Source organism: Nomascus leucogenys, chromosome 12 (genome assembly GCF_006542625.1).
Source record: "Nomascus leucogenys isolate Asia chromosome 12, Asia_NLE_v1, whole genome shotgun sequence".
In the NCBI taxonomy this organism is placed as follows: domain Eukaryota; kingdom Metazoa; phylum Chordata; class Mammalia; order Primates; family Hylobatidae; genus Nomascus; species Nomascus leucogenys.
The window spans coordinates 710,526-736,758 of NC_044392.1; the positions used below are offsets into that span (position 1 = coordinate 710,526).

At 53.7% G+C, this 26,233-nt stretch overlaps 1 protein-coding gene across 4 annotated transcripts; it reads left to right on the plus strand.

The window, feature by feature from the left end:
• Positions 1-339: 339 nt before the first annotated feature.
• Positions 340-25,603, plus strand: SERINC2 (serine incorporator 2). 4 transcript variants are annotated; one of them, XM_003276345.2, is made up of 11 exons: positions 340-726; positions 1,249-1,299; positions 15,268-15,429; positions 16,258-16,448; positions 16,906-16,985; positions 17,344-17,481; positions 18,235-18,404; positions 20,659-20,749; positions 21,078-21,219; positions 24,146-24,364; positions 24,977-25,603. In XM_003276345.2, the coding sequence occupies exons 1-11, from the start codon at positions 712-714 to the stop codon at positions 25,110-25,112; spliced, it is 1,395 nt and encodes a 464-aa protein (XP_003276393.1). In that variant the 5' UTR covers positions 340-711; the 3' UTR covers positions 25,113-25,603. The 4 variants fall into 4 exon arrangements, with proteins under 4 accessions (XP_003276393.1, XP_030679137.1, XP_003276394.1 ...); XM_003276346.2 differs by lacking the exons at positions 340-726; positions 1,249-1,299 and adding exons at positions 4,663-5,597; positions 6,695-6,729; XM_030823277.1 differs by lacking the exons at positions 340-726; positions 1,249-1,299 and adding an exon at positions 3,974-4,162.
• The last annotated feature ends 630 nt before the right edge of the window (positions 25,604-26,233 follow it).

Below are 26,233 nucleotides of genomic sequence, written 5' to 3' on the forward strand. Positions count from 1 at the left end.
CGCATATTGTGTCTGCCTGTCTCCATACCTTCCAGATAGAGTCCCTGCCAGGACCTGGGTCCTTTCACAAAATCACCTAAGACCACTGTGGGCTCATCTGCTGGCACGTGAGATCCAGATGTGGCCCCATGACCGCTTAGGGCTCCTGGCTTGGCCCTGAACATCTGGGCAGCAGGGGTTTAGAGCGCCAGCTTTGGAATTCCAGTTCTCCTGAGAAAACCTGGGTTCCACCCTGGCTCTGCACGTGATCACTGTGCATGTTCCCCATATGATTTATGTACAAGTTACCTAACTTCTTGGAGCATCGATTTCCTTATTTGCTAAATGGGGGCAATAGTTCCTACCTTAAATGCATCTTAAAGGAGATAATCTCAGCAGAGTGCCTGGCATGTTGTAAGCTCTTAGAAATGCTTGCTGTGAATATGATTATTGTTACTTTAGCTTTTGCTCCGAAATCCCACGCATGCTTTGTGAAGAAGGACAGCCTTGGTTGGGGGGTGTTTATGGGGAGAGCAGAGTGGATGGTGCCTATGTGAATACTTCTCCTCAGATGCTCCCCCAATCCCAAGCTCTCATTATCCTATATGCATATTCATAAGGGATGGCCTCAGCCCTGCTCTGTAAATGGGTCAGAAGCAGGAAATAGAGGCCAGTACAGACAGCGAAGCCCAAGGGATAGGAGGCTCAAAGCCGGCACACATCTGAGTCCTCATGGATGGAAGGATGGTAAGAGGGGATGGGGTGAGAATGGACTGGGGGCACTGGGGTCGGGGCAGGAGTTCATTCATATGTTGCAGATCTGAAAACTCAGGCCCAGTGAGATCAGATTAGAGAACCTTGGGGTGGGTGGTCCAAGAAATCAGAGGCTGCTTCCTTTGGGAACTGGAGTTGAGCATCTGTCTGGGCTGGGCGATGGGCACAGGGCAATGGACCAAATGACCCTTTCATGTTTATTTCAAGGGACATGGTTTACATGGCATTGGGTGGAGAAGCTGAATCCTGAATTCCAACCCTCCAGTGAGGCTCAGAGTGGTGGTTGGGTGACTTGCTGCTGACTGTGACTGTGCTTTTGGGGGTGCAAGAGACAGAGCTACTCTGGCCCCATGCAGGAGGTTCAAATCTGGGAGTAAATGCTGATGGGCTGGCCAGGACACCAAGAAATGAAGCTCTTTCTCTATGTCCTTATTTCATCTCCTCGGTAGTCCCCTGAGATAGCTGGGGTAAAAAAAACTTATCTTTATTTTACAGATGAGAAGCATGAGACTGAGAGAGGAGGAGTCACCGGGACCCAGCCACACAGTGAGTTACGCCCTCCGTGCTGGGCATGTGAGAGCCCAGCCAGCCTTGGTCTTGGGCAGGCAGGAGGCCAGGACAGTGGCAGCGTATTACCTTGCTCTGGAAAATTTTAGCCTGAAGCCAGAGTGGCTGTCCCTTCACACATACAGTCATCTTAATCCCTCGTTCCTTGCAGATAACTGCTTATTTCTGAGAATGTTTTTGCAGATGCTCACACTTGCTCTGTGAGGTTAAACAGAATGACCCTCCCTATTTCAGGGAAGGGGATGGACGGATACCCCTTGTGGGGTGAAGTGGCCCCCCAAGGATGGCATGGGGCACGGTCATCTGTGGCAGAACAAGAATCCCAGGGGTTGGTCCTCTGGGTCTTGGGTGCTTTCTACTGTTCTAGGTCATGGATAGGGAGGGGTTGGGGGTGAAAAATTCAGCTCTTGGAGCAGAAGTGTCCAAGGAGCTGACCCTGAGATGGGAGCATGTGAGGGGGGCTCACCTGAGAGTGCTTGGTGGCATTTCAGTCTAAAGGATTTCTGTGCAGAAGATGACTGTGTAGGGGCTGTTTTTGGATCAGACTGTCAGTCACAGCAGAAGGAGGAAAGTGGACTTATGGTAAAAGGTCAGACATTCATCCAGCAAGCATTCACTGCCTGGCTGTGTGCCAGGCCCTGTACTGTGCTCTGGGTAGGAGAGGGGGTAGCCAGAGAGCAGACCGTTCTTGGGTGGCTCTCAGTCCCTTAAAGGCCTCGGGTTAGGGAAGGACTGAAATATTACTGGACAGAAAAACAGGAAGACTAGATATTGTCACCTCTACTTGAACAAGGGAAGCAGTAGGACATCAGGGTGAAAGCCAGGCCAGGTGGCCTTCCAGCTCTGTTTCTTCTGAGCCGTGTGGCCTTCAGCAACAGTACCAACAACCACAGTGATCACAGTCAACGTTTATTCAATGCTTGATTTACATTTTGCGTGTCACTACTTCTTTGTTCCTTGGTTTCCTCATCTGTAAATGAGTGGGTGGGGAATTAATCGACTTCTCAGGGCTGTTGTGGGGCTCAAATTGTACCATGGGGGAAAGTTGGGCATGTGCTCGGGTTGTTTGTGAGGCCATAAGGGAGGCCCATATTGTTTGGAGAATTGGGGGAATCGGGAGGATGTTCATTCTTAATGGAGCCAGGTAGTGGGCTGGGGATGATGGTGGTGGCTGTCTTCACTGAGAGGTATGGCATGTGAGCAAGCTTCAAAGGAGAGAAACAGGGATAAGGAGAAGGACCTTCAAGAGGAGGGCATCTGCCAGGTGCAGTGCCTCACATCTGTAATACCAGCACTTTGGGAGGCCAAGGCAGGAGGATTGCTTAAGCCCAGGAGTTCAAGACCAGCCTGGGCAACATAAGGAGACCTCATCTCCACACAAAATTTTTAAAAAATTAGCCAGGTGTGGTAGTACACACTGGTGGTCCCAGCTACTTGGGAGGCTGAGGTGGGAGGATCACTTGGGTCCAGGAGGTTGAAGCTGCAGTGAGCTATGATTGGGCTACTGTATTCCCGCCTGGGTGACAGAATGAGACCCTGTCTCAAAAAAAAAAAAAAAAAAAAGAGGAGGCATTGTGTGGGCAAAAGTGCGGAGGAGGGAAAGTGTAGGGTGTGTTTGTGGAACAGTCCTGGTGCAATTAATGGCTAAGCCTGGCGTCCAGTGAATCACCCAAGGATGCAGTCAACCAGCTCTTTGGCCCTGGGGCCAGCTTCGAGGCACAGAGACTTCTTTCCCTAACATTATCTTGTCCAGAGGTGGCTGAGGACAGGGCTAAGGGTGAAGGGAGACTAATTACAGAGCCCTACTTCTGGGTCTCTCACACCTACCCCTGGAGAGCCATCTGTCAGGAATGTGGCCGCCCCTCCCCGCCTTCTGACCTCCTTAGCTAGGGACCAGTTCGGGCTCCCTAGGGAGTGATAAGCCACCAAGCAGGGGTGGCTGTAGGGAGTGAGTAGCCCCCAGCAGGCTGTTGGGAGTCAGTGGAGTTTGAAGAACAGATGGAGAGAAGGCAAGATGGGTTTAGAGTGAGAGGCTGGGGTCTTAGAAGAAGCAGTAGGTGGGCATGGTGGCATGCACCTGTAGTCCCAGCTACTCAGGAGCCTGAAGCAGGAGGATCACTTGAGCCCAGGAGGTCGAGGCTGCAGTGAGCTATGATTGCACCACTGCACTCCAGCCTGGGTGACAGAGCAAGACCCTCTCTCTTAAAAAGGAAGAAGAAGAAAACAGTGACGATGGGGGCTTACATTTGTCAAGCACCTACCATGTGTTGTAACCACCCTGTGAGGTATGTATCCTCACTTTACAGACCGGGAAATTGAGGCTCAGAGAGGTGCAGTGACTTGCCGAAGTTTCTTTATCCAGTCATTCAGCATTCAACCTCAGCATCTACGTATTGAGCAGAGGCTCTGCGCCAAGCACTGAGGAGTCAGCGGTGACCACCTCTTGGCTTCTGTTCCCAAGGGTGACAGTGTCCTGAGGTCACACGGGCTCAAACCGAAGTCGATTTCCGAACGCTCGCTTTGGAGCAGGATGCGAGCCCGGGCCAGGGTTGGATCAGGCCGCGCGGCTCGCGTGGCCGCGGGAATCCCCGACCGCCCCCTTCCCCTGGGGTCCCTCCCGGCGCACCTGCCCCAGGTGAGTCTGCGGAGGCCCCGAGCGCCGCCGGAAAGCGTCGAGCGGCTTCGGTAGGTGGGGCGGGGCCGGGGCGGGGCCGGGGCCGGGGAGGGGCCAGGCCCGGCACCCGGATCCCGAGGTCCGCTCCCCGCGCCCAGCCCCGGGCGCCCGCAGCCCGGAGCCGCCGCCATGGGGGCCTGCCTGGGAGCCTGCTCCCTGCTCAGCTGCGTGAGTCCCGACCCCGGCGCCCGCCCGCGCCGCCCGTTCCTGCTGCGTCCCTCACTTTCTTCTGTTCTGCTCCGAGTAGTTTCGTCTTTTTCCTTCCTGCGAACTTGTCTTTCTGGGCCGGTGTCCCGCCTGCTCGCCCTCCCGGACCTTCGCTCGGCCTCCGGATCCCGCTGCCCCCGTCCCCGCGCTCCGTCCTGGCCGGCAGGCGCCGGGCAGCTGCGGTCCCGGCTCGGGTGTCCGCGGGCAGGAGGCGAGTGCCCTCGGCGGGCGCCCTCCCGGGACCTGCAGAGACTGAGCCTGGAGCCCGGGGTCGGGGCAGCTCTGTGGACCCTCGTCTCCCCCCTTGGGGCGGTCCTCGGGGTGGCGTCTGTCCCCGTCCCGGACGCCCTGGTTCTGCGTGCGGGTCGGCCGGGCCCCGTGCCTCCTGGGAGTGCCCTGCCCACCCCTCTGGCCGCCTGCCCGTCCGCCTGTCCTGTCGCTCGGGCTCCGCCTGGCCGTTCGTATTTGTCTGGTTCCTGTCTCTGTCCGTCGTTCGTCCGACTGTCCTTCTGTCCGTCTGCCCGTCCGTCCCTCAGTCTCTCTGCGGTCCCGTTACCGTCCTCAGTCCGGCTCGCGCTGCCTCCCAGGCACGTCCCCTGCTCGCCCCGGACCCCTCTCTGGGCCCCAGCGCGGAGACTGGGATGGGAGGGGAGGGAGCCCCGGACTTTCTTAGCTGCCCTCGAGTGAGGCGGGTGCGGGTCGTCACGGACCACCGGGCGGAACTCTGGGTTGGGAGAGCAGGAATCGAGGGAGGTTCGGGTGTGCGCGGGGAGTGCCCGGTCGCGGGTTCGGGACCTGGGGGGAGGCCAGCCTCTGTGCTGTAGCTGCAGCCGCGGAGGGCAGGGGCTCCAGCAAGACCCCGGCTGGGAGGCCCGTTCTCCCTTCCCTTTCCCCAGCCCCCCTCTCCTTCCCTCTTCCCCTCATTAAATCTGAGGTTCATGCAGGCAGCCCCCTCCCCCTCTGGCCCCACACAAAGAGGCCCTGAGAGGGAGAACGGGCTCCAGCGGCTGCTGAATGTCGGGACTCGCTTTCCTTTGTCCCTGACGGGTGTGTGTGTGTGTGTGTGTGTGTGTGTGTGTGTGTGTGTGAGAGAGAGAGAGAGAGAGGGGGGGGAGGAGGAGGCGTAGGGGAGAGCTGGGGGTCTAGAGATTTGCTTCACAGCCATTTTCTGAGAATGAGATCATAGCACCGAGAGGCAAGAGAGCCTCTTGCTTCACTAGGCCTCCATTTTTCGTGTGTGTGTGCGTGTGCAGGAGGAGGAATCAAGCTGGTGCCTGAAATCCCTCCCAGCCCAAAGAATTCAAGGTTTGGGCCAAGTCTCTGCCAACAAGGGTTTGCTTCCTGGTGAGGGAGGCAGAGCTTCCACAGTGGACCTGATTTCCATCGGTTGCTCCTGGTGAGGCACAGGCCCTGCTGGGCTGGCCTGGGGGTGGAGATGTTGAGGGGCAGCCTGCCAGCCCTGTGTGCCTTGGTCACCCCATCTGGCAGTTGACAGTAACAGGGCCTTTCTCACAATGCTGTTGGGAGATGAGGCACAGCTCCTGGCACATCGTGAGTGCTGCCTGTGGGAATTATTGCTAACATCAAGGAAAGGTGGGTGGAGAATTCCATTTGGAGACAATGCAAAGCCAAGTGCTGGTCTCTGAGTCACAGCATTCTACAATGCTGAGAGCAGATAGGTCTGCTCAAACCATCTGTTGACAGATGAGAAGACTGTGGCCTGGAGAAGACAGCTGACTTGCCTAAGGTTGCACAGGGAAAGGGTGGAGAACTGCATAGTTAGGGTCAACATCTGATTCCTGGTCCAGGCTTCTGCCCACACCTTCCCTCCCTTCCCTACATCTTGGCTGCCTGAGGCACAGGGCTGGTCCAGGGAAGAATTGGGAGATAACTTAGTGAATAATATCAGCAAGGGACCCAGCCCTCCCTTCAGTGCCATCCCCTTGGGGTTCTGGCCTCTGACATTTACTGATGTTCTGGCCTCTGACATTTACTGAGCCAGGTACTGTTCCAAGCCCCTCACCATGCCATCTCATTGGCTCTCCCCACCTCCTCCACCCTATGAAATCGTTAGCCCATTTTACAGATAACTATCCCAACACTCGCTGCATGAAGCTGTCCAGCAGTGGCCTAGGCCCCATACAGTAGTGAGCAGTATGTGTGTGTGTGTGTGTGTGTATATATATATCTCCTTCCATTTAATCCTCATAAAGACCCCACTGGGGCAGTTAATATTGTTCCCATTTCACAGATGAGGAAACTGGCTCAGAGAGTGAAGGTGACTTCTCCACAGCCACACAACATTAAGTGGTGTAGCTGGGCAATGCTGGACACCAGTACCGTCCTGTTGCAGTGAAGAGTTGCTGCACAGGAGTCAAGTTCTATGTGGGGTTTCTGGGCAACTTCAGGAGGTATTTTTTTGCATGCATGGGTCAGTGGGGAAGATTTTTGTACCCTCCCAGGTGTGACTCATCTGCTGATTGTGCTTCTCAGCATTGGAACTGGGCTGAAGGTGAACTGGGCTGAAGGTGGGTCCTGCTTTGGATGGGGAGGTAAGATGGGTCCACAGAGAATGGGGCCACCAGGCAAGCCGCCGGCACGTGATGACTCGGCTGTCTGCAAAGATTTCAGGAGGGTCTTGTACATCCTAGGGAGTGTGAAAGGCCTTTGGGTCAGACCACTGGACTCGGATCCTAGCTTTGCCTCTTCGCATCTCTGTGACTGTGGGCAGTCACTTTACCCATCCCCTTGTCTGTAAAGTGGAGAAAACAATGGTGTCTGCCCCTTAGCCTGTTGTGAGGATTAAATGGGACTGAGGTTAGCACAGCTGCATATTTAGCACCAAGCTGGTGTGCAGTGGCCGGTCCATAAACACCCCACAGTAGTACATGACTCAAGACTACATGCAAGGAAGTGCTGAAGCCAGTGAGACCCAGGGCTGCCTAACTATAGAGACTGGGCTCTGAGCCACTGTACTCTCCTGCCCCAGGAGACCATTTTACAGATGAGGAAACTGAGTCCCATGGAGGGGAGGAGAGACTTGCCTGAGGTCAGATTACAAGTTATGGCAGAGCCAGCGTTAGGACCTGCATTCTTGGCACTGCATGGAGGAAATAAGTGTACCTTGGGACATTTCCAGCTGACCTCTTCTCTACTGTGTTTTGACTAGCCCTGGGGCGGCTCAGCCAGTTACAGAGTTGTTCATGAGGGCGGCAAGGTGCATGCTTGCCCAGGCCAGTTTTGCATTTTTAAAATTGTGACGAAATATATGTTAAAAAATTTACTCTTTTAACCTTTTATTTTAGTCTTCAAGGAGTTTGTATGTTATTTTATTTTATTTTATTTTGCTTTTTTTTTTGAGATGAAATCTTGCTCTGTTGTCCAGACTGGAGTGCAGTGGCACCATTCTGGTTCACTGCAACCTCTGCCTCCAGGTTCAAGTGATTCTCCTGCCTCAGCCTCCCGAGTAGCTGGGATTATAGGCGTGCGCCACCACGCCTGGCTAATTTTTGTGTTTTTAATAGAGACAGGGTTTCACCATGTTGGCCAGGCTGGTCTCGAACTCCTGATCTCAAGTTATCCACCAGCCTCGGCCTCCCAAAGTGCTGGGATTACAGGCGTGAGCCACCACACCCAGCCTGTAATTTATTTTAGAAGACATGTATATTAAAATGGAGATCTAATAAATACAACCCTAATAAAAATTAATCTCAAATGAATGGCATTGTCAGAAGTAGTGCCAGCTAAGGCACACGGTAACTCCAGAACATCTTCTTACTGTCAGCCCTCATCTGGATTACTGACAACAGCCCCTGACTCTCCTCCCTTCCCCCAAAGATACCACACACCACCCTCTGACCTGTCTTTTTGTGATCAAAGTGATATTTCTAAAATGCAAATCTGCTGTCATTCCTCTTCTTTCACAATCATTCCCCATTGCTTTCAGGGTGAAGTCCAGACTCCCTGACATGGCATACAGGGACATTGGCCACCACTTCCATGACCTCTGCAGCTTTTCTCACCTTTTCAGCTGCCCTGAAAATACAGTGTCCCTGTAGCTCTGCACGTGTCATTCTCTTTGCTGGGAATACCCTTCTCCCCTCTTCCTGCTCCTCTTTGAAAACTCCCTGCCCCCTCCCTTTTAAAAAAATTGAGGTAAAAGATGCATAACATAAAATATACCATTTTAACAATTTTTAAGTGTAGCATTAAGTACACTGACACTGTTATGCAACCATCACCACCATCCTTCTCCAGAACTTTTTCATCTTCCCAGACTGAAACTCCCACTAAACAGTAACTCCCCAGCCCCTAGTAACCACCAATTCACTGCTTTTCTCTATGAGTTTGGCTACTCTCTCTGTCTAAGTGGAGTCAAACAATATTTGTTCTTTGGTGTCTGGCTTATTTCACTTAGCATAATGCCCTGAGGGTTCATCCATGTTATACCATGTGTCAAAATTTCATTCTTTTTTTTTTTTTTTTTTTTTCTGAGGCGGAGTCCTGCTTTGTTGCCCAGGCTGGAGTGCAATGGCACAATCTCGGCTCATTGCAACTTCCACCTCCCGGGTTCAAGCAGTTCTCTTGCCTCAGCCTCCTGAGTAGCTGGGACTATAGGCACACACCACCATGCCTGGCTAATTTTTTTGTATTTTTAGTAGAGATAGGGTTTCACCATGTTGGCCAGGCTGGTCTCGAACTCCTGACCTCAGGTGATCCGCCCGCCTTGGCCTCCCAAAGTGCAGGGATTACACCCATGAGCCTCCGCATCTGGCCTCATTCCTTTTTAAGAAGGAATAATATTCTATTTTATGGATATGGATATGCCACATTTTGTTTATCCATTCATCTCATCCACCAATGGACATTTAGCTTGTTTTCACCTTATGGCTACTGTGAATAATTCTGCTATGAACATGGGTGTGTAAATATGTGAGTCCCTGCTTCATTTCTTTTGGATATATATCCAGAAGTGGAGGGTCACTTTGTTTTATTTTATTTTGTTTTATTATTTTTTGAGGCGAACTTATGCTGTGTCACCCAGGCTGGAGTGCAGTGGTGCGATTCAGCTCACTGAAACTTCTGCCTCCTGGGTTCAAGCGAGTCTTCTGCCTCAACCTCCTAAGTAGCTGGGATTACAAGTGTCTGCCATCATGCCTGGCTAATTTTTGTATTTTTAGTAGAGACGGGGTTTCACCATGTTGGCAGGATGGTCTCAAACTCCTGAGCTCAAGTAATCTGCCTGTGTCGGCTTCTCAAAGTGCTGGGATTACAGGCATGAACCACCACGCCCAGATAGCCAGTTTGTTTTAAATAGAAAAATTCATCCAGCCCTCAGCTGCCTCCCCTACCCACCCAACACCCTACGAGTGGTTCTACGAACTTCTGTCCCTGGCTCTGAGGACAACCAGGAGACAATATGAATGACTCAGTGACAGCCTGTTCACATAATGCCAAACCACTCAAGTCTCCAGAGCTATCTGCCTTGCCTTGGGAGGTAGTGAGCTCCTTGTCATTGGCAGTGTGCAAGCAGCAGAGGATGGCCAGATGCTTTCTGGGTGGTTCTTCGTTGGAAAGAGAATGGATTGGTTGAATGCCAAGGAACCTTGCAGCTGTAAGACTAAGGCCGGGGGCTTAAATTCTGAGTTCTCCATTCTGAGAACCTGGGCTGGTGCTAAGATTCAGCCACTGTAACTGTTCTGGGGCTTTTCTGTTGCTGCCCTTGAGTGCATCTGCAGGAAGAGGGGAGTGGTTGTTATCAGAGTATGGGGACAGCTTCCCAGTCTGCCTTCCTTTTACACTGCGTCATGAGCATTATTCCATGTTGCTCTGTAGCCGGGGAGTCCATCTTTCTGGCTCTGTAGCATTCCATGGAGTGAAAGGGCCACGGCTGTCCCCAGGTGTGCTGCCCCAGGTGGGCTGTCCCAGGTGTGCTTCCCCAGGTGTGCTGCCCCAGGTGTGCTGCCCCAGGTGGCTGCCCCAGGTGTGCTGCCCCAGGTGGGCTGCCCCAGGTGTGCTGCCCCAGGTGGGCTGTCCCAGGTGGGCTGCCCCAGGTGTGCTGCCCCAGGTGTGCTGCCCCAGGTGGGCTGCCCCAGGTGTGCTGTCCCAGGTGTGCTGTCCCAGGTGGGCTGCCCCAGGTGTGCTGCCCCAGGTGTGCTGCCCCAGGTGTGCTGTCCCAGGTGTGCTGTCCCCAGGTGTGCTGTCCCAGGTGTGCTGCCCCAGGTGTGCTGTCCCAGGTGTGCTGTCCCAGGTGTGCTGCCCCAGGTGGGCTGCCCCAGGTGTGCTGTCCCAGGTGTGCTGCCCCAGGTGTGCTGTCCCAGGTGGGCTGCCCCAGGTGTGCTGTCCCAGGTTGCTGTCCCAGGTGTGCTGCCCCAGGTGTGCTGCCCCAGGTGGCTGTCCCAGGTGTGCTGCCCAGGTGTGCTGCCCAGGTGGCTGCCCCAGGTGTGCTGTCCCAGGTGTGCTGTCCCAGGTGGGCTGCCCAGGGGCTGCCCAGGTGTGCTGTCCCAGGTGGGCTGTCCCAGGTGTGCTGTCCCAGGTGGGCTGCCCCAGGTGGGCTGTCCCAGGTGTGCTGTCCCAGGTGTGCTGCCCCAGGTGTGCTGTCCCAGGTGTGCTGTCCCCAGGTGTGCTGTCCCAGGTGTGCTGTCCCAGGTGGGCTGTCCCAGGTGGGCTGTCCCAGGTGTTAGACATTGAGGTTATTTGTAGTTTCTTGAGACTCCAATAGGCTCACAAAATCCAAAGCTTATTTAAGTTTTTTCTTTATATAAAAATCTTTATTTTTATAATTGTAAATTTAACTTAATGGAAGTATTATTTATATACAATTAAATGTACCCAAGTTAAATGTTACCTACATATTTGCCCCATTCAGCAGAGGAATCCGTTTTATGGAGTACCATGATGTATTGATGGGTGTTTTGTTATTTTCAATTTTCCCCTAATGGCCAGTCATGGTGGCTCATGCCTATAATCCCAGCACTTTGGGAGGCCAAGGTGGGAGGATCCCTTGAGCCCAGGAGTTCAAGACCAGCCTGGCCAACATGAGAAAACCCTGTCTCTACCAAAAAAATACAAAAATTAGCTGGGTGTGGTGGTGCATGCCTGTGGTCCCAGCTATTTGGGAGGCTGAGGTAGGAGGATCGCTTGAGCCCAGGAGGTTGAGGCTTCAGTGAGCTGAGATCACACCACTGCACTCCATCCTGAGTGACAGAGCCAGACCCTTTCTTGAAACAAAAACCAAGAAACCAAAAAGAAAAATTAGCTGGGCATTGTGGCTGGTGCCTGTGGTCCCAGCTACTCAGGAGGCTGAGGTGGGAGGATTGCTTGAGCCCTGGAGGTAGAGGTTGCAGTGAGCTGAGATGGTACCACTGCACTCTAGCCTGGGTGACAGAACGAGACCCTGTCTCAAAAAAATTTTTTTCCCCTATTATTTTCCTATTATGATCAGTGCCACAATGAATTTCCATGTGTTTGTATATATGTGCACACACCTGCCCTTACTCCAGTGGTCTGGCCTTTCTGTAGGAAGAGATTTAAATATATATAAAATGGCATTTTGGTCAAATGGAAGAGGTTCTTCTAGGAGCCATTCTGGGGTGGGGTGAATGGACTAAGGTGGATAAACATTTCCAAGGATGCTCTGGAAGCAGTGTCTGTTTTTCTCTTTGACCTGGTCTCTCTGGCTGCTGATGAGGCCCTTGGAAATCCTGAGGTTTCAGGCATCAGGAACACCTGGATTTTGATCTTTAAGAACCAGAGCGAACTGAAAGGCCAAGCTCTCTGAAAGCAGAACAGCTTTCTTGTGTCTCAGATGTCTCAAACTGAAATTAAGTGGTAACAAGCCAGCGTCGGGACCTGACAGGGCACCCGGGCACCTGGCTCCTGAGATCAGTACCCACTGGCCTCCCTTGGTTTTCTGGTCTTGGGTTTTTTGTTTGTTTGTTTTTTCATCACTGGGATGTATTTAAATTAAATGAGATGACCGTCAGTGAATTAGCGAGCTGGGAACTAGTGTAGTCCTGTAGGCAGAGCCTGGCCCTTGGTGCACACAGATCTGAATTTGCATCCCAGCTCCTCAGCTCACTTGCCGTGTGACTTTGGTCATGCCACCTCTCTGTCTCAGTTTTCCCATTTGAAAATGGAAAGTGACCACACAATTCATAGCATCAGTGAAGCTTAATGTAGATAAAGTGCTTATCACAGTGCCTGGGACTGAGCAACCCTTCGTAAATGGTAGCTGTCACTAATACCACTTGAATCTCAGTGCTGTTATCAACTTGCTGTGTGACCTCTGGTAAGTCTCTTAGCCCCTCTGGTCTCAATTTCCATGTCTGTAAAATGGGACTAATAACCTGCTCTAACTGATACCCAGAATGTTCTTTATAGCAGGGGTCCCCAAACCCTGGGCCATGGACCAGTATCTATCCATGGCCTGTTAAGAACTGGGCCACACAGCAGGACGTGAACAGCAGGTGAACAAGCATTACCACCTGAGCTCCACCTCCTGTCAGATCATTGGCAGCATTAGATTCTCATATGAGTGCAAACCCTGTTGCGAACTGTGCAAGCGAGGGATCCAAGTTGCGTGCTTCTTATAAGGATCTAATGCCTGATGATCAGAGGTGGAACAGTTTCATCCCAAAACCATATCTGCCCCCTGCCAGCACCCCTGCTGCCATCTGTGGAAAAAGTGTCTTCCCTGAAATTGGCTCCTGGTGCCAGAAAGGTTTGGGACCACTGCTTTATGGCCTCTAAAACATTTTTCAGGCTTTTCTTATCCTCTCACCCACCAAAGACAGCCACGGATAGGAGGCAGGTCTTGGGGTGGCAGCTGCAAGACGTAACCAGAAGTTGTTGGACAGGTGGACTGTTTTGATTTAGACCATGAGAAATAGTTTCGTTTCCAAAGCATTTTGTTTAGCATCTGTGTGAATGAGAGATAGGCGAGGAGCATTTCTAGTCTGGGGGAGAGTAAGAGGGGAGGCAGATCCCCCCAGCAGGGTGTGCTGTGTGCCTTGTGACCAGTCCAGAAAGAAGAGCAGAGGTCTCTGAGGAGCAAGGGGCCCCTGCCAGCCTGCTCTCTTCAAAGCTCATCTTTCAATGCCTGACCCTTGGCTCCAGCCCCTGAATGATTTCATCCACTGCTCTTAGGATGAAAACCAGGGTCCCGTTCCTGACTGCTGGTGCCTATGTGGTCTGGCCTTGCCAGCCTGTCTGACCTCATACTCACCGCTGACTGTCTGCTCACCAAGCTTTGGCCACGAGGGCCTTCTTAAATTCCTCAAATGCCCAGCCCCTACCCACCCCAGTGCCACCTGTCTGGAACTTTCTTTACTCCCTTTGGTCTGGCAGTGTCTCCTCATCCCTCTGCTCTCAGCTTATTATTTTATTTTAAAAATTTCTTTTTAAAAGGCCAGGTGCAGTGGCTCACGCCTATAATCCCAGCACTTTGGGAGGCTGAGGCGGGCAGATTGCTTGAGCCCGGGAGTTTGAGACCAGTCTGGGCAACGTGGGGAAACTCTGTCTCTACAAAAAATACAAAAATTAACCAGTCATGGTGGTGTGTGCTTGTAGTCCCAGCTACTCAGGAGGCTGAGGTGGGAGGATGGCTTGAGCCCAGGAGGCAGAAGTTGTAGTGAGCTGAGATTGCGCCACTGCACTCCAGCCTGGGTGACAGAGCAAGACCCTGTCTCAAAAAAAAAAAAAAAAAAAAAAAAAAAAGAAGAAAACCCTTGTTTTTAAAAGATACGGTCTCGCTATCCTGCCCAGGCTATTCTCCAACTCCTGGGCTCAAGCGATCCTCCTGCCTTGGCCTCCCAAAATGCTGGGATTACAGGTGTGAGCCACCGCGCCTGGCCTGCTCTCAGCTTAAAAGTCACTTCTTCAAGGAGGGCTTCCCTGACATGCCACCCTTCTGGCATTAGCACACTTCTGGCAGTGGGTACGTGTCCTTCTTAGCGCTTGTCACGATGTGAGTCATGCTTTGTTTAGTGCTTTTCCTGCTTGTGTAAGCTCCAGGAAGGCGAGACCTGTGTCTTGCTCTCCAGCCTCTTAAATCTCTGGGTGAGGAGTAGGGGCTGTTTGGGGGAAGATAAAGTTTACCAGAGGTATCTGGATGTGGGGCCTGTTTCCTTAAAGGCTGGGCTGTAGACTGGGCTCCCAGGAGGGTGAGTCTCCTTTTCAGGTGTGTCATACTGTGTCACCACCAGCCCCTGAACGATTGCAGCCAGCCCGGGTGAAGGGCCGACCGCCACTCGTGCAGGGGACCCCGGAGAGGGAAAGGGTTAGACTGCCACCTGCTGTCTAGTGCTGGCATAGCCTCAGAGCCGAAAAAATCATTCCGTTCATCCAGCTGATGTGTATTACGCACTTGCTGTTTTCTGAGGTCTTAACATGTGGCTGGTACTATGCTAAACACTTCATATTCCTTCAACAGACAGCCTGTAAGCTCCTGCTGTGTGACAGGCACTGTTCCAATTTCTAGGAATACCACAATGAACAAAACGCAAAAATTCCTGCCCTGCTGGAAAGCGGAGGCTGACAAAACATAAAGCCTCGCTGACAGCAGGAAGTCCCGCAGGGAAAAAATAAGCGGGGAAGGGGAAAGGGAGCCCAAGGGGGCTACAATTTGGAATTTCTGTTTCACTCTCACAACTGCTTTGTGGGGAGTACATACCGCTCTGTTACAAATAGAGGACACCGAGAGAGGGTGAGTGAGTTGTATAAGGTCACAGAGGTAATCGGTGACAGCTGGCCTTGTGATTTTTTTTTTTAGACTACTCTCCCTCCCTGTAAGTAAGAAACAGTGTGACCTCGGCTGGCTCTGTCTTTCAAGCCACAGTATCACTTGAGATAGACCCAGGTTTGAATCTGGGTGCTGTGGTTACTGGCTGTGTAGTCCTATATGACTCAGCCTCCCTCTCGGACCTGAAAGTTCAATGGGCTGGTGTCTGGGGAACAGTGTGCTCCTGCCTAGCACAGCACAGATGCACCGACCTCTGGGCAGGTGGTGAGAGGTGTGAGCTTGGGCGGTGAAGGGCAGAGGGGAGAGTAACAGTGCCATCCCGCAGGCGTCCTGCCTCTGCGGCTCTGCCCCCTGCATCCTGTGCAGCTGCTGCCCCGCCAGCCGCAACTCCACCGTGAGCCGCCTCATCTTCACGTTCTTCCTCTTCCTGGGGGTGCTGGTGTCCATCATTATGCTGAGCCCGGGCGTGGAGAGTCAGCTCTACAAGGTGAGAGCCCCAGGGGAGGCAGGGCAGCCTCCAGTGAGGGGCCTCAGTGGCTCCAGGATAGAGGGCCCAGGCTTGGGGTCACAGCTCATCCGGAAGAGGAGGCAGGGTGTTTGGGTGCACTGATGATCTGAGGTTGGAAATGAGGGGAGGAGGGCTTGAGCCTCTTGGGGGGATTCTTCTTTCTCTTAGGCCACAGTCTCCTTGGAAAATCTTATTAATCATTATTGCCCCCCTGGACACTGGCCTAGGGGATGCTCTTCTCCCTCTTAGTGCTCAAGCCCAGGTTGGGGCTCCTAACTCTTCCCTTCATCTCAGTGTTTTACAGCCTAGCACAGACCCAGGGGGATGTGGGCATCACCGTAGGTCCCTTATACACATTTTAGTGTGTAAAAAGACAAGATTCCCTGGGGAGTTTGTAGAAATGCAGATTCTCAGACCCCACCTTGAGGGTCTATTCCATGGGAGAGGGGCCACAGAATCTCTGTTTTCCCAAGCATCTCAGGTGGTTCTGATGTAGGTGGTGGGTGGAGAACACTTTGGGAACCCCTGCTTTAGACAGTGCAGTAGTTCCTGAGGCTGTGGGAAGTGAACAATAACAAAATGTAACTGGGGAGCTCCCTCCCAGGGCTTCCGCCCCAGAGAGGACTAGGAATGGAGGTGGAGGCAGTGGAGACAGAGGTGAGGGGCTCCCCTCCTGCCTGGTCCAGCCCCTGCTGGGAGAGCCTCTTTCCTGGCCGGCCTTGGGAGACCAGGGCTCTGGTTTATAAAGGGAGCTGCCAGGGTTCTGTGTGGGGTGGGGCTTTGACGCTGCTCTGTCTGTCTCCACAGCTGCCCTGGGTGTGTGAGGAGGGGGCCGGGATCCCCACCGTCCTGCAGGGCCACATCGACTGTGGCTCCCTGCTTGGCTACCGCGCTGTCTACCGCATGTGCTTCGCCACGGCGGCCTTCTTCTTCTTCTTCACGCTGCTCATGCTCTGCGTGAACAGCAGCCGGGACCCCCGGGCTGCCATCCAGAATGGGTGAGAGAGGGGTCCCTGCCTGCACCCTGGGACCTTTCCCCAGTGCCTTGCCCGCTCCTCTGCCCGTCCAGGGATCTGCAGACCCTACCCCCAGACTCAGGAGCCACGGGGGGGCACAGCATGGAGAACAGCTCTGAGTTATATCCATTTCTCAGATGAAGAGTAAGGCTCAGAAAGGGTGGCAGCAAGCCTCAGGCCCCGCAGCACTTCAGTGACGCAGCTGGGGCTGGACCTGGGTGGCCACCCTCACCACTGCTTGGTCCTTCCTCCTGCCCCTTAGGGTTTTTTCCAGGGCCAGGAGAGACTTCCTGTGCCCATCAGACCACCAGAAAGCCCACCCTCACCCCTCCCAGCACCTGCTCTTTGTGGGTGGGGGCTCTGGGGCCAGGCCCAGTCTGGCTTCCAGTTTCCCTGCCTGCACTCAGCTTCCTTGTCCATCCCCCCACCGCTTCCATAGGTTTTGGTTCTTTAAGTTCCTGATCCTGGTGGGCCTCACCGTGGGTGCCTTCTACATCCCTGATGGCTCCTTCACCAACAGTAGGTGGACTTGGCAGGAGGCATGGGGGGCTGTGGGGAGGGAGGTGGGGCGGCAGGTTGGAGGAACGTGGTGGGGCTGCTCTTTGTTGGGGCACACAGACCCCAGGCTGCTGGCTGGGTCCTCGCTCCCCACCAGCACTGTGGTGCTTGGTCACACGACCTTTGTGCAACCCAGGGGTCGGGGGAGCTGCCTTGCCCCGACCCATATCCTGCCCTCTGTGTGTAGCTGGGGGCTCCCTGAGGGCAGGGACTCTGTTCTTCTCAGTGTCCCCGGTGCAGGGCGTAGCGGAAAACGCTTGTTGAACGAGTAGATGTGAGAGAGGGACCCTCCTCGCCTCACTCCCCTCTCCCCACCCAGTCTGGTTCTACTTTGGCGTCGTGGGCTCCTTCCTCTTCATCCTCATCCAGCTGGTGCTGCTCATCGACTTTGCGCACTCCTGGAACCAGCGGTGGCTGGGCAAGGCCGAGGAGTGCGATTCCCGCGCCTGGTATGCAGGTCAGTGCTGCCACCCTGCCTCCGTGTGGGGACTGGAGCCTGGGCGGGGCTGGGGCTGCCTGAGAAATCGAGGGTCCCTGAAGCTAGATAAAACTGGGGGGCGTCTCTAGCAGCCACTGCCTTAGGGCAAGATTCCAATTGTCCCAGGGAGATGGGGGTGCCAGCTGATCCTGGGGTGTCTTCCGGGGGATCCGAGGAGAGCTGACCTGGAGAGGCCTTGGAGGGGTCTTGTTTGGGGGTTCCTGCCGGGTGGGAGCAACAGCACACAGTCCACACAGCCAGTAGTGTGTGAAGCCCTTTTGGTGGTGCCCAGGCTGAACTTCAAGTGACACCTGGTCCCTGAAACCCCAGTAGCAGGGTGAGTCCCTGGTTCTTTCAGTTCTGAACACAACGAGGAGAAAGGCTCACCTGGGTGCTGTTTGGTTTTCACACCTCCCTAAACTTGCCCGTCTCTCTCGGACAGGGAGGGCAGGTCAACAGCCTGTACCTCGTTCAGTTTTTGCAAGACTGTTTTGAGTTCATTGTATTTATTGTTACAATTCCCTTATTACAAGGTAGCAAGTGAATCATGTTAGCTGAGGGTGGGGCAATGACTCACAAAGGTGTTGGTGAAAGGCAGTGACGTCATTCTTCAAGTGGGGAAACCGAGAGCTGGAGAGGGGGAGAGCTGCCCACAGGGTCCCTCGAGGGAGCAGGGGTCCCTATTCCTCCTGCCTCACCCCCTGCCTACCCTCTCACTACCCCTGTGGCCAGGCCTCTTCTTCTTCACTCTCCTCTTCTACTTGCTGTCGATCGCGGCCGTGGCACTGATGTTCATCTACTACACTGAGCCCGGCGGCTGCCACGAGGGCAAGGTCTTCATCAGCCTCAACCTCACCTTCTGTGTCTGCGTGTCCATCGCTGCTGTCCTGCCCAAGGTGCAGGTGAGCCTGCCTGTCCCTCCCCGGCCTGAGGCCCGGCCCCTTAGTGGGTGGGACTTCTTGCAGGAACCTGGGTCCTGGGGCTGTCATCACGGAGGCTCGGCCCGAGCGTGTGGGCTTCCAGGTCAGCGTCCCCAGGTTACAGTCGGGCTCTCACGGCTTCATGCTGCGTGTCTTTAGGAGATGCCCCAACCTCTCTCTGCCTCTCAAATATTAAATGGAGGTAATAAGACCTACTGCTGGAGTTATTCTCAGGATTGAGATCCTATTTGTAAACACTCCATGCCTGGCCTGTAGATTTCCCTCAGACATTAGCTATTATTGTAGTTATTATTGTTGTCATCTTTGTTTTTATGCAAATCAGTAGAACATTAGGGGGAGTCCCTGAGCGGTGATTCCTAGACACTCTGGAAGTAGTGTAGGAAGGTGCAGGTTCACATTTCCAATCCAAGACCATCTGGAATAATGGGCAGGAGCTCCCAGAGGAGCTGCATGTTCTTCAGAAAGTACCGCTTGCCCCTTCTGAGTCCAGCGGTGCTTTGCGGTTTGAGATCTCAGCACACCAGCGGCTTCAGGGGCTTAGGGAGTCTTCAGGGGTCTTTAGCAGAAAGGCTGGGAACCTCCCTTCTGGTCAGAGCCTCATTTCCCCGTAAGAAAAGTTGAAGCCCAGCGAAGGTGAAGTCTGTGTCCCAGGTCACACAGCAATCAGTAATTATCCAGCAAATACCTCTTGAGCACTTCCTGTGTACCAAGCCCTCTTCTAGATGTTGGGGATATGGCCGTGAGGAAGGGGAGGAGGAATAATGATGATAGCCAGTAGTTAGTGGCCTCGGACATGTTATTTGATCCTCACACCATCCTCATCCTCACTTTACAGATGAGGAAATGAAGGCTTAGAAAAGAGGCCTAGCCAAGGTCACATGGGGAGCTGGGATTCGAACCCACGCAGGCTGGCTCCAGAGTCTGTGCTCTGGTTTTCTTCTTTCTTTCTTTCTTTCTTTCTTTCTTTCTTTCTTTCTTTCTTTCTTTCTTTCTTTCTTTCTTTCTTTCTTTCTTTCTTTCTTTCTTTCTTCTTTCCTTCCTTCTTTTCTTTCCTTCTTTTCTTTTCTTTTCTTTTTTTTGACACAGGGTCTGGCTCTGTTGCCCAGGCTGGAGTGCAGGGGTGTAATCTCGGCTCACTGCAAGCTCTGCCTCCCGGGTTCAAGCGATTCTTGTGCTTCAGCCTCCCAAGTAACCAGTGATCTGCCCACCTCAGCCTCCCAAAGTGCTGGGATTACAGGCATGAGCCACCACACCCAGCCTAAAATTTTTTTGTTTTTGTTTTTTTGAGACAGAATCTTGCTCTGTCACTTAGGCTGGAGTGCAGTGGTGTGATCTCAGCTTACTGCAACCAACCTTCACCTCCCAGGTTCAAGCAATTCTTCTGCCTCAGCCTCCCGAGTAGCTGGGATTACAGGCAGCCACCACCACACCCAGCTAATTTTTGTATTTTTAGTAGAGACAGGGTCTTGCCATGTTGGCCAGGCTGGTCTTGAACTTCTGACTTCAAACCATCTGCCCGCCTCAGCCTCCAAAAGCGCTGGGATTACAGGCATGAGCCACCATGCCTAGCTGCCTGTGCTCTTAATCACAGAGTTTAGGTTCATGTTTTTACGTGCATGTGTGGTGCGGGGTGGGGAAGGACAGGCAACAGGGGACTAGGCCCAGTGAGGTGATTTTGGGTAATATGTGCGATGCGGAACATGACAGAGGGTGTGGGCTGAAAGGTAGGTGGCTGGCAGGCGCAGGGCTGCCGTAGTCAGGTTCCCAGGGCTCCGAGGGGGTCCTGTCTGAATACTGAAGAGGGGCTGCGTGTGCGGAGATGCTGGGAAGGAACATGTCAGAGGGAGGGCACAGCGAGGGCAAAGGCCTTGCAGTGGGAGAGGCTGGGCAGGCTCTCCAGACAGAGAGCAGGGAGGAGTGGGGCAGCACAGCGGGCCAGGTGGAGATAAAGGAATTCAGTGTGATGAGATGGGGTTTCAGCAGGGGAGGAGGGCAGTAATCTGAGGGGTGTTAAGAGAAAGAAGAATTAGGACTCAGCCTTTGGTTAGTGAGGTGGGTGGTAGGTGGCCTGGCTGGTGTTTTCCCTAAGTGGGGTGTGCTGGGGTATCCTCGGCGGGTGGGAGTTTCTGAGGTCCCTTGGCTGGTGTGAGTGGGCTGGGTGGGGTGGGGTGTCTCTGGTCTGGCAGGGGTCTTACCAGTGAACGGCTCTTGCCAGGATGCCCAGCCCAACTCGGGTCTGCTGCAGGCCTCCGTCATCACCCTCTACACCATGTTTGTCACCTGGTCAGCCCTATCCAGTGTCCCTGGTAAGTATGGGCCCAGGCTCAAGGAGGCCTGGCCTCGTTCCTGGATCAGTGTCAGCCTACTGTGGGGCTGGGGACCCTCACAGGTGACAGGGACATCCCTGTTCCAGCCCGTTCTGAGACTCAGTCCTCCCATGAGGTGGGAGGGCCCCGTCTGTTCCTGAGTTGTCTCTCTGCCCTTGTGGCTGCTGAGCACTCTGTTGCTGGGACTTGAGTGGTTGGCCGTGTATCTGTCTGTCTATTAGGGATGGCTCTCTAACAATCCTCAGAGCCACTTGGCTACCTAGGCCCGGCCTGCATGGGCTGAGGGTGATTGTGCCCCCATCTCCAGAACAGAAATGCAACCCCCACTTGCCAACCCAGCTGGGCAATGAGACGGTCGTGGCAGGCCCCGAGGGCTATGAGACCCAGTGGTGGGATGCCCCGAGCATTGTGGGCCTCATCATCTTCCTCCTGTGCACGCTCTTCATCAGGTATGGCCAGGTCTGGATTCTGGGGAAGGATCCTGACTGGGGGCCCTGAGCCAGAGTGAGGGGAGGGCGTGGGAGCCAGGATACCAAGCTGGAAGGTGCTCTTCACATTCAGTGTGTCCAGCTCTTGCATTGTGCAGGAGGGGAAACTGAGTCCCTCCAAGGGCATGGCATGAGTGGGCGACAGAGGCAGGCATGACCTTGCCTCCTGGCTCACGGCCCTTCCTGCATACTGGGCCAGTTCAGTTGGGTGCAGACAGCTGTGGGGTCAGGGAAGGAGCATGGACTGGGGTGAGTGGGTCCAGGGTCTGTTTCTCACCTGCTGTGTGGCTTGGGGTAAGTGGCTTAACCTTTCTGAGCTCCTGTTTCCTCCTCAATGAGAAGAGGACGATAACCTCCATTGTAGTGGATGTGGCTGTGACCCCACACTCTCCCCTGAGAGAAGGCAGCTCACGCTGAAGGTCACACAGCGGCTCTTTTCAAAGGGGCATCTTAGTAGGTGCTTATCCGTGTGGACTCTGCAGCCAGACTGTCTGCATTTGAGCCTGGCATTGCCACTTACTAGCTATGTGATCCTGCGCAAGTCACTTAACCTCTCTAGGCCTCCGTTTCCTTGTCTGTAAAATAGAGATAAAAATAGTACCTTCCTCATTGGATTGTTGAAGGGCTATAGATGAACTGGTATGTGTAAAACACTTAGAAAGGGGCCGGGCGTGGTGGCTCACACCTGTAATCCGCAGCACTTTGGGAGGGCGAGGTGGGAGGATCTCTTTGGCCCAGGAGATTGAGACCAGCCTGGGCAACATAGTGAGACCCTGTCTCTTTTTAAAAATTAACAAAACAAAACAAAACAAAAACACTTAGAAAGGAACTTGGCAAGTAGTAGGTTATTTGTAATCCAAACACTTTGCCAGACTGAAGCAGGAGGATTGCTTGGGCCCAGGAGTTCAAGGCCAGCCTGGCAACATAGTGTCTCTAAAAAAAAAGGTTTTGTAATTAGTCAGGCCTGGTGGTGTGCGTCTCCTAGTCCCAGTGCCCAAGGAGGCTGAGGTGGGAGGATCGCTTGAGGCTGGGAGTTTGCCAGATTAAGTGTTGCATAATATTGTGAACATTTGCATAATATTGTGAACATTTGCATAATATTGTGAACATTTGTATATTAGCGTGAACATTTGTATATTAGCATGAACATAATATTGTGAACATTTGCACAACTAGGTAGCTGTGGGTGACTGTTCTTATGAGTCACTAGATCATAAGATTAGGTTTAATTTTTGTTTACACGGATCAGGCAGACCCTGAGTTTGCCTCCCTGTGGCCCTGCATTTCTCCAAGCACCACTTTCCATCTGCCCTTAACTCTAGAGGGAATCTTGGCTCTGCTCCCCTGATCTCCCCCATCCATCCACCCCAGTTCCAACAGCACCCCTGCCTCCAGGCCCCTGGGCTAGAACATTTTAAGGCTCTTTCACATTTTCTTCTGTTTTGGCCTTTTTCAAAACATTTTCTCCAAGCCAGTTCTGTACAGTTCATAAACATCTGTCCTCTTTGTCACATTTGATTCCTTTTCAAGCTGGAAAGGCTTGAATTACCTCTGTGTCCTTTCCTCTCCTCTCCCCTCCCCTTCCCCTCCTCTCCCTTTTCTTTTTTGAGACAGGGTCTTCCTCTGTCACCCAGGCTGGAGTGCAATGGCACGATCACAGCTCACTGTAGCCTCAAACTCCTGGGCTCAAGTGATCCTCCCACCTCAGCCTGCCAAAGTGTTTGGATTACAGGAGTGTGCCACTCCTGGCTTGATGACCTTCATTTTACAGATAGGGAAACTGAGACCCAGGGAGGAGGCCATGAGCACATGGTGGCCGGTGGCCGAGGAGCTTGGAACTCTTTCCTTGCCCCTCGTTCTCTGTCCCTTCTCCTCCCTGACCTGGCACAGCTGTTTTTCCTGCTGCTTCCACACCCACAGCTCCCTGGCACATGCACTGCTGAGAGCCCAGGGGCGCAGGTCTGTTCTTAGCATGGTTCTTAAGCACAGGCAGCAAAGAAGCATATGTGACCCATGAGGGCCAGGACCACCCAATCTGGGCTCCCATGCATGAGATATCCATATGGTATCTGGTAGATAGGATGGAGAGGGTGGAGAGGGTGGAGAGGGTGGTTAGAGTAGAGAGGGTGGAGAGTGTGGAGAGGGTGGAGAGGGACTGACTCACAGCAAGGGTGATTTCTCATTTTGCTGGGGTGGTGGGGCTGGAATCCAGCTCTCCTTCTTTTCACTTTTTTTGTGGAAACGCGAGTTGGTTTTTCAAAAATTTTTATGTGTCAAACTATCAAATTCTGTTGAAAACATCAAGGCTCATCACAGAAAAGCATGACATACAATCATTACTGTTGTCCTTTTTTTAGTGTAAGCGTGAAGGAAAGGGAGGCCATTGGTAAAACCACCTGACACTAATAAAATGGAAACTTAAAATTAATGGCAAACGAGCGTGATTAATTATTAACATTCTTAATGGATGTAGTACCTGGTATGCTGCTTTGTAGTATCAGGCACTCAATACGTGTTTATGGAAATGGCAAAGGAACAACCCTAACAACAGTGACTGTTGATTGAATTGATATTCTGTGCCAGGCACTATGCTAGAGACCTTACATCATTATTCCATCTAGTCCCCCCAGCAGCCCTCTAGAGGAGGTACAATTATCCCTTATTTTACAGACAAGGAGTCAGAGGCTCAGAGAGGTTAAGTGTTTTGCTCAAGGTCACACAGAAAATGGGAGTGGGGGTAGGGGTAGAGTTGAGAGGCAAAGCAGTTTGTTAACTCCCAGGCCCAGTAACCGGGTCACTGGCCTCTGAGGCTCTGGGACCATTTGTGTCCAGTGTTATGACCAACGCCAGGGCTATCTATTTGCCCACCTTCCTCCCTCCCCTGCAGTGTGCGCTCCTCAGACCACCGGCAGGTGAACAGCCTGATGCAGACCGAGGAGTGCCCACCTATGCTAGACGCCACGCAGCAGCAGCAGCAGGTGGCGGCCTGTGAAGGCCGGGCCTTTGACAACGAGCAGGACGGCGTCACCTACAGCTACTCCTTCTTCCACTTCTGCCTGGTGCTGGCCTCACTGCACGTCATGATGACGCTCACCAACTGGTACAAGTGCGTAGCCGGTGGGGCGTGGGGTCAGATTCGGGCTTCATGGTTGGAGGGTTAGGATCAGGGTGTGGAGTTCAGAACCAAAGTTACAAGGTCAAGGATAGAAGTCATGAGGTCTAGCGCTGGGATTGTGGTAATTTAGTGCCACAAATTTGGTCATTTGGTTAAAGTGAAAATTGAGAGTAGGAGGTCATAAAGCCAGGATTGAAGTGGCAAGGCCAAGGAGCTAAATGACAGTAATAAGGTCAGGGGCCACCCCTAAGTTACAGGATCAAAGGTCAGAATCAAGGGTAGTGGTCAGGACTAAGGAGCTCCAGGGTCCCCAGCTCAGAGGCTGGGATTGAGGTCCCGGAATTAGGATCACAAGGTTGGAGACCAGGAGTCGGGTCATGATCTCATGGACCAACACTGGGCTCAGGGTGGGAATAGAGGTCAGGAGCTGTGTCCACGGTCACAAGGCCGGGTGTTAAAAATGTCAGAGATGGACTGGAGTTACAGGGTAAGAGCCAGAGTTGAAGTCAGGGTCACAGGTCACAACTGGGTCATAAGGCCAGGGGCCAAGATGGAGGTCGCCAGACTGGGCACCAGGCTCATGGGGAAGATGGTGTGTTCCAGGCCCGGCGAGACCCGGAAGATGATCAGCACGTGGACCGCTGTGTGGGTGAAGATCTGTGCCAGCTGGGCAGGGCTGCTCCTCTACCTGTGGACCCTGGTAGCCCCACTCCTCCTGCGCAACCGCGACTTCAGCTGAGGCAGCCTCACAGCCTGCTACCTGGTGCCTCCTGCCACCTGGTGCCTCTCGGCTCAGTGACAGCCAACCTGCCCCCTCCCCACACCAATCAGCCAGGCTGAGCACCCACCCCTGCCCCAGCTCCAGGACCTGCCCCTGAGCCGGGCCCCCTAGTCTTAGTGCCTTCAGGGTCCGAGGAGCATCAGGCTCCTGCAGCGGCCCATCTCCGCGCCACACCCACACGGTGGAGCTGCCTCTTCCTTCCCCTCCTCCCTGTTGCCCATACTCAGCATCTCCGATGAAAGGGCTCCCTTGTCCTCAGGCTCCGCGGGAGCAGGGCTGCTGGAGAGAGCCGCTCTAGAGCGGGGAACTCCCACCACAGTGGGGCATCCGGCACTGGGGCCCTGGTGTTCCTGGTCACCTCCCCCAGGGGCCCTGCCCCCTTCCTGGACTTCGTGCCTTACTGAGTCTCTAAGACTTTTTCTAATAAACAAGCCAGTGCGTGTACCATGTTCTGTGCCCCTCACCCTCAGCACGGAGCCCCACTGCATGGAGGCCAGTGTGGGGTTTGGGAATAGAACGTTAGGGCTGAGGAGGCTGGGACATCAGGGCCAGACCAGGACGAGCCTCAAAGGCAGACAGAATGGCCTGGGCTCTGTCTTCTGGGTCATGGAGCGCCTGAGGGGAGGGGGCCAATGAGGAAGGAGGGGCAGACCAGGGTTTTGGGAAAGTGGGGTGTGTCTGGTGGTCAGAAAAGGAGACCCTAGAGGCAGTGGGGCCAGCAGGAGGCTGCCCGACCATCCGACCATCCGAGGGAGGGCAGTGAGAGAGTCACGGTGGGGAGGAGGGGGCGATGACAGGGCCAGAAGGTGCTCTTCAGGTCCCTTCTCACCAGGGCCTGCCTCAAGCTCCCGCCCACCTCTGACCTGCCTAGAATTGTTACCACCCTTGGTACCTGCCCTGACCAGTCAAGCCCCAGGCCTCGAGGAGCGTGTGCCCTTGAGTCAGCCAGGCTGGCCCAGATCCCTCTGTGCCACGGAAGCCGTGGGGCTGCTGTCCGGCTCCGGATCATCCTTCTCTGGGCCCTGGTTCCTCATTCATTCAATGGGAACAATGCCACCCCCTCCTAGGCCGTTGTGAGG

Coding starts and splice junctions, on each gene's coding strand:
- SERINC2 (XM_003276345.2), top strand. Junction 16,986..17,343: donor TGATGGCTCCTTCACCAACA/GTAGGTGGACTT, acceptor CTCCCCACCCAG/TCTGGTTCTACTTTGGCGTC. Junction 17,482..18,234: donor TTCCCGCGCCTGGTATGCAG/GTCAGTGCTGCC, acceptor CCCTGTGGCCAG/GCCTCTTCTTCTTCACTCTC.